Genomic DNA, 7,294 nt, shown 5'->3' with positions numbered 1-7,294 from the left:
AAAACACTAGGAGTACAGAAGTTGTAAAAAGGTATAACAGGAGTATAAAAGAAAAGGCAAAAAGTCTTCATGGCATCAGAGTCTCCTCTCTCCAGTGATCCCCAGCAGAGCCACAGAGCCTTTCCCCACCTGGAACGTTCTCGTGCTCGTGCTTCTTCAGGTGCCTGTCGAGGTTGGTCTGCTGCCCGAAGCACCTGTTGCACAGGTGGCACTTGAATGGCTTCTCCTTGTTGTGGATGTTCCGGACGTGCCGCTGCAGGTTGGAGGAAATGCTGAATGACCTGTCACAGTATTTACACCTGAAAATGCCAAAGAGTAAAACGTCAGGGGGAAAAAACCCAACCCAAACTGCAAAAAAAGAGAGAAAAATTTAACTATCGATACCCCAGGAAACGTTGGTCTATAAATCTTGACTTGGTTGAGGGAAGCACAAAGCATTAATCATCCCAGACAAATCTGATATTGTTGTTACTCAAGGAGCACAAAGAAAGGATTGAGATTAATTAGGAAGCGAGTCGTCCAAACAAATAAGAGTTTGAAACAAAATAATTACTTTTCCACGCATGGATGTAGGAATGAGAGAGGTGGATTTATTCCTTCCACTTTTTTTTGTGGGGAATCAGGTGAAATATGGCTGTGGAGGGAGGACAGGGAAGGGAGAAGAAGAAAGAAGGGAGGTGAAATGTATAAAGTAGTTATTAACTGGCAAATCCCTGCATGACAGTTAGCTGGACACACAGAAAATTCCAGCTTTATTTGCGAAATTCCTTGCGGTACTGGAGATGCAGGGAGTGCAGCGTGGCTTTAAAGGTAATTATGGCTATTCTTGTAGCAAAACAGCTCCCAAGAAATCCACCATCCTTTCCAAGCAGGATAGGATTTACTCCTGGGAGCAAATATCTGGTTTATGATGAAAAGCTGGAACGCAAGGAGCCAAGCCAGGATGTTCAGGGGAGCTGCTGAGTGAAGAAATATTCCCTGTCTCAGCTAAATCTCCTCAGGACCCACGGCAGATGGGCTGGGGGGGGTTGTTCAAAGCCATCACCCCCATTTTGGGTTTAGATTGCCCCCAAATAAATTGGAATTGCTGAGGGTGGTGCCGGGCGGGCTCAGCCCAGCGCAGAGCGGGAGCTGCCGGTGGACTGAAGGTGGCAGCTCCGAGCTGCGGTGGAGAGTTTGGGTCTAAAACTCCTGAAAGCCTCATTCCTGCCCGAACCCGCCGGATCCCTCCTTACATCTCCCTTGAAACACGTCACTCGTACCTCAGCAAAGCTGCTCCCCCACGGCTCCGCTTCCAAAACCCACGAGCAGCAGAATCTGTCTCCGCTGCAGAGCTCCACAAACCCTGGGCACTGACAAGATTCAAACTCTTCCCAAGCCCTTGTAATTCCAGAACAAATCCACTCCAGCAGGGCTGCTCTGAGCTCCTCTAACCCACAGCGACATCTGCCCCGCGGAGCTGAGCTGCTCCTCGATGGGAATCCTGGAATTCCAGGATGGTTTTGGGACCTTGAAGCCCGTCCAGTGCCACCCCCTGCCGTGGGCAGGGACACCTTCCACCCTCCCAGGGTGCTCCAAGCCCTGTCCAGGCTGGCCTTGGAGACTTGCAGGGATGGGGCAGCCTGTGCCAGGGCCTCTCCAGCACTCCAAGACATGGAGGGGCATCCACGCAGGTTTTGGGAGTACCTGGAGGCAGCTGCTGGTGTGCACAGACTCACCCCGTGCCTGCCTCACTCAAGGATGGAACTGGATTTCCCTGGACACAGAGGACGGGGGGTTCTTCCCTACAGACACAACAGGTTCAACTGCGAGTGTGAAAGATCCCCCCTGTGAAACACACAGACCCCATTTCCAGATGTGCTCCAGCTGTGATTTTTATTCGGTCTCTAAAAATAAATGGATATTATTTTTGGAAAAAGCGGGGATACATTTATGAAACACTCTCCCTCCCTGAATGTTTATGGACTCCATGTCCACCTCTGAATTTCCTACTGCTAAATCTCCAACAAGAATAAAGATATTTCAAATAATGCACCTTTATTAGGATTAAGCAAGGGAGAAAGCAAAACCTCTTTTCAAACCACAGCTTTTCCAGATTTCTGAAGTCTTTCTTCTTCTTTTTTTTTTTTTTTCAAAAAAAACCCAAATAAATCCAGAAACCAAGATGTTATTTGAACATCAGCAAGGACAAGCACAGTTTCTATAAGGAGAGTTCAACACGGATTTCCAGCACCAAGGAATCCTCTCTCAGATTCCTGTTCAGCACTCCAGCAAACTGCAATGTCCAAACCTGCCAATATTCCCAAATTCCTGCTATTCCATGGGATTTTCATGAGCGGTTTTGTCCAGTTTAAATGAGGAGCCCCCTCCTCATCCCTGCTGATGCCAGGGCTTTTCTCTCCCTGCCTGTCCTCACCAGCTCCTAAAATAATGCTTTTTTCATGTGTCCCAGTGCCTGGCACAGGGGATACCTGGCACAGGGGATGCCTGGCACAGGGGATGCCTGGCACAGGGGATACCTGGCACAGTGGGCACCGGGCTAACCCAGCTCCCCAGCCTGGCTGTCCCTGCCATCACCCCCAGGAGCTCCTCCAGCCATTTAAAGGCAGCCCAAGGCAGGAGCGAGCCGGCCTCCTCCGTGTCCATTTATTTAGATGTTCAGGAAGCCTTTGAAAAGCTCCCCGTGACAAGTCCTCGCCTTAACCATGAGCTATGTGGATGCAGGGTCGGGAATGGGGAGGGATCAAGAGCTTGTTAAAAAAATAGGAACCAGAGGGGCACTGGGAAGGAGCAGCGAATGCCTGGGAGCAAAGGGATGAGGGAGATGTCCGGGGTTATTTGTGGTCCCAGAGGGGTCGGTGCTGGGAGCTCTGCTGGTTTTAATCTAAATAAATGGCAGAGGAACCAGCTTAAATTCAGGGAGAGGGGTGAACGCGGAGGGAGAAGAAGAATAAAACTCAAAGGCAGCGGTGTTTGCTTTGCAAACAGCCCCACAAAGCTTCTCCCTTATCAGCTTAAAGGGCTGCAAACATCCAAAGTGGGAGGGAGTGACAGCAAGGAAGGAGCCAGGGCTGCAGCTGGGGAGCGCTGGGGAATGACAGGAAATCCTGGGAGCTGGAGGAGCTCCGGTACCTGGGACAACACGGGAGAAAGCAGGGAGCAGACCCCGGGAGTGTGGGGAGGAGTTCCTGAGTCCCTCTCCCAAAGTTTTGCACCGATCAGTGTGAGCTGAAGAAGAATTGCAGGGAAAAAACCCACAGAACACATGGAGAGCAACTCCCCCTCCGAGCGACTCCTCAGCCTCGAGTGCATTTATAGCAGGGGGGAGCTCAGGCTGCGTTTTGAAAACCAGAAAATGAGAAATATCTTCAATATTTATCGAACTGTGTGCAATCTTAGGAGATGTCAGGTGTGGCTGTGAGTTCCAGCTTAATGCAGATAACAGGACACGAGGCCTCCAAGGGCCTTTTTATCACTGAGTTCTGAAATACATAGCGCTGAATTTCAGGTTTGGTGCAGAAAAAATAAAAGAGGGAAAAGAAACTTGTTGAATTTTGCTGTAGGGCACAAGGTCTCGGAGTGTTTCACTTGATTTTTAGGAAGTGCATTACCAGGTATTGCTCACTCCTCAGAAAACACGTTGCAATTTCCCTTTATAAAAAAAATCTGCCTCCTTTATTGCTCATATGCTATTAATTCCTACTTTATACGTAATTAGACATGTAAGAAGTTTGAGTGACTTCCTAACTGCCCCCAAAAAACTCCAAAAAACCCATCACTTGACCAAAGGCAATCAGGAATCAAACCCAAAACACCTTATTTTCTAGCCTGTTGTCTTTAAGAACATTTAAATTAATATTTGGATTAATATTTGAATTATTATATATAGAAATATTTTTATATAGTGACAGGGTAAAAAAAAAATAAAAATTGAACAATCAAAAGCAAAGTTGCAAAGGAGACAACAATAAAACACTGAGAAGTCAACAACCTCCTTTTACCTGCCTGAAGTCAGCACTTAAAAACCAAGCTTTCAAAACAAGCCTGGCTGCCAAAGCTGCAAATCTCAGTTCTCTGAGAGGAAAAGCAAATCAATGATAATTAAAGCTCGTCTGTAAACGCAGCCCCGGCTCTCCGGGGTGCTGTTAGAATGCAACATTGTCCAGGAGTCAGACCTCTAAAAAACCCACACAGGCTATTTGCTGGGAGAAGACCAGATCAAATAAATCTTTATTTTCCTAACCTTTGTTAAGTTGCAAGTCTCCTTTTTTGGAAGAAAAACCGAAGGAACAATCTCAGAATAATCGGGAGTGAGTGTTTCCGTGGACAGGGAACACGCAGGACCTATTCAGGCATCTCAAATAACACAACCCCAAACATCACAGCAGGGAATGGATCCAAAATATATGTCTGCTTTTTTGGGGGGGTGGTGGGGTGGTGTATTTTGAATTTACCTAATGTCTACACTTAAAATTCTGGTAGGAAAATAACCGTGATTCCCAGTGTAGCAGGGATTACAATGTGGGAGAGTCAATTCTTAGGTTAAACTGAGCATAAAAATGCGGTGTATTTGACCACACGGCCTTTTGCTGCTCATAAATTTGTGTTTCTCTTTATTTCATAACTGCTCCATTTGCTTTGTTGTGAACTTATGGCTGTGGATGAAATGCTGCAATGTCAGCTACCCAAAGAGAAACGGAATTGTTGCCATTGTTTGACAACCTGCAAAACACTCGCTCACGTCATGGCAAACACAATGCTGGACTTGCAGCGAGCTCTCGATTCACCATTCCTTCAGGTTTGCTCATTTCTGGACCTCATTCTAACAAAAAAAAAGGGCATTTTTTGCCCAAGTTTTTTAAACTGTTTGTAAAGCACTGGGAGAAAATTCTAAGGGGAAGGATTTCCATGAGAAATAGTTATTTATACACCTAGGCCCAGATAATATGTGCATTTTGTTGTGAATTTTATTCAGATTTAAACCCTGACTTGGACAGGAGCCACAGAATCCACTGGGCTGGGACACTGTCCCTGTGCACACTGAAGCATCAAAATCACATCACCTTGTCCCCAACTGACAGAAAACAGCTCAGCCTCCTACCTTAAACACTCACAAACGTGTGAGACTCTGTGTGAATCCCCCCACTCCCAGACCTCCTTTTAAACTCCCTGATTTAAGCTCAGGAACTACCAAAATTCAGTTTGAAGGCAGGTAAATTGACAGGGTTTTTCTTGCCTTTGTGGTTTTGATCCCTTACTCCAGGCACCTCTGATGCTCATTAAGAAAAGGAAAAAAAAACCCAGCTAGCCCCAGCAGTGAAGGTCCTGGCAAGCCCTTCAAACCAGCCCGAATTTCAGAGCCATTCAGCACCTTCAGCTGTCCTTGAGATGAATGGTGAACGTGAGTGTGAAACAACACTGCAAATCAGAGCCCTCATTTGCCAGCATACATCTAAATATAAGTTAAGTGTCTATCTTCGAGCTGCCAAGCCTGATTATTTTTGGCTGGTACACATAATATACAACCCTATGAATCACTCTGTGTAATGCTCCAGGCCTGTGGAATTCTGCTGGCACAGCTTTATGGAAGGGGGGGGGGAAGGAAAAATACCGGAGTGGTGAGTGAGGAGTGTTTGGGAAAGGGTTTTTTATGGGGGACAACATCACCTGTAAGGCTGCTCTCCAGTGTGTGTCCGCAGATGCCTCGTCAGGTTGGCTGAGCGTGGGAAGATCTTGCCACAGTACCTGGACAGGGAAAGCCAAAGGAAACCATCAGGAGAGCCCAGGGATGCCACAGCACATCCTGACACTGCTCCCAAAACCCCTTCGTGCGCTCGCAGCCGAGGGGGACAATGGGGAGGACGAATCTGCCACCCCGGGGTTACAGGGGTCACTGTGCTGGCATCAGAGCTCCAGGAGCAGCTGAGGGAGCTGGGAGGGCTCAGCCTGGGGAAAAGGAAACTCAGAGAGGACCTTCTCACTCCTACAACTCCCTGACAGGAGCGTGCAGCCAGGTGGGGTCGGGCTCTGCTCCCAGGGAATGAGGGACAGGACAAGAGGAAACGGCCTCAAGTTGCACTGGAGGAGGTTTAGATTGGATATTTGGAATTTTTTTTCACAGAAAGGCTTGTCAGTTGTTGGAATGGGATGCCCAGGGAGGCGGTGGAGTCACTATCCCTGGAAGTGTTCAAAGCAAGTGTGGACACGGCACTTGAGGACATTTTTTTTATTCCTGCATCAGGGTACAGAGGGTTTAATCACTGCCTGGTCAGATGGGCACTTGAGATGTTTCTGCATCTCCTTTATAGCCCTGTTGATGTGGTCATCATACGGAATCTGCTCTTTCATCCTTGGAATTCACAGAATTTTCCTCTGGATAAAGGCTGCAGCACCGTGGTGGGGGTTAGGAGGCTGGCAGGCTGCTTAGAGCAGGCAAACACAGCCACAGGAAATTAATAAAGGAAGGAACTCTGTTCCACAATAAATCTGGTTCACAGTAAAATCAAAAAGGTATAAATAAAAACACTAATTGGGAAAAAAATTACCAGGGATGAGGGGCTGCACTCTGTGACTATGAAACCTATTGTAGGAGGAAGCTATGACAGACTTCCTTAATTTCAGGGACCTTCAGCTGTCCTGAGGATGAACGGTTAATGTGAGTGTTCCCCAGCAGTGGAAATCCAAATGGTAACTTGTGAGTGTGCATCTAAAATTTAAGTTTAGTCCCTGTTGTAAGTAGAAACCTCAAATTTCTAAATACTCAACTGAAATCCGAGCCTGCAGCTTTTGTGGCAAAGTAGAACATAGAAGACACGTCAACCAAGGTTTGTACCCACTTTCTGCACCCAAAAAAATCTCCTCAGCAGGAGCCACCATGAGAACCTCGAGGTAAAATTGCGACAGCAGACAGAGGTTTATTATTAAATACCCGTGATCTGCTCCAATTTGGAGCAGTGATGGGTACGTGAGGACTTCTGTGGATAGAACTGGGTTTGAAAAAGTTGTTTCCTGCATGCTGTTTTTTAAAATTCAATCATTTTTCCATAGCTGAGGTTGGATACAGCCGGGACTGCCATTGGGAACACCAGAGACTTGGCCTGGGGAGTTGGGTTTGCTTGAGAATCTCCAGATCCGCTCCCAAGGTTATTAAAAATTACAAAGCAAACAGAAGATGCTGATTTCCTACCAGACAAAACAAACTGTTTCTGAGGGAATTAGTCATCCCAGCTCTGCTCTCATTCTGCCGCCTCTTGTTTTCCCTCCTGGCAGAGACGTCGGCGTGGAGCTGCCCCGC

The 7,294-nt window shown here is 47.1% G+C and overlaps 1 protein-coding gene across 2 annotated transcripts in view; it reads right to left on the bottom strand.

Annotated features, from left to right (window-relative positions):
• The window catches only part of PRDM16 (PR/SET domain 16), a 291,370-nt gene that overhangs the window by 10,783 nt on the left and 273,293 nt on the right, over positions 1-7,294 (bottom strand). For both annotated transcript variants that reach the window (XM_017744088.1, XM_017744089.1), the window contains exons 12-13: positions 5,668-5,745; positions 130-299 (exon numbers count right to left, since the gene is read on the bottom strand). In XM_017744088.1, coding sequence (XP_017599577.1) covers positions 130-299; positions 5,668-5,745 — 248 coding nt within the window. The remainder of the gene's footprint in view (positions 1-129; positions 300-5,667; positions 5,746-7,294) is intronic.

Source organism: Corvus brachyrhynchos, unplaced genomic scaffold (assembly GCF_000691975.1).
Source record: "Corvus brachyrhynchos isolate BGI_N302 unplaced genomic scaffold, ASM69197v1 scaffold68, whole genome shotgun sequence".
In the NCBI taxonomy this organism is placed as follows: Eukaryota; Metazoa; Chordata; class Aves; order Passeriformes; family Corvidae; genus Corvus; species Corvus brachyrhynchos.
This window is presented reverse-complemented; position numbering and strand designations above follow the sequence as displayed.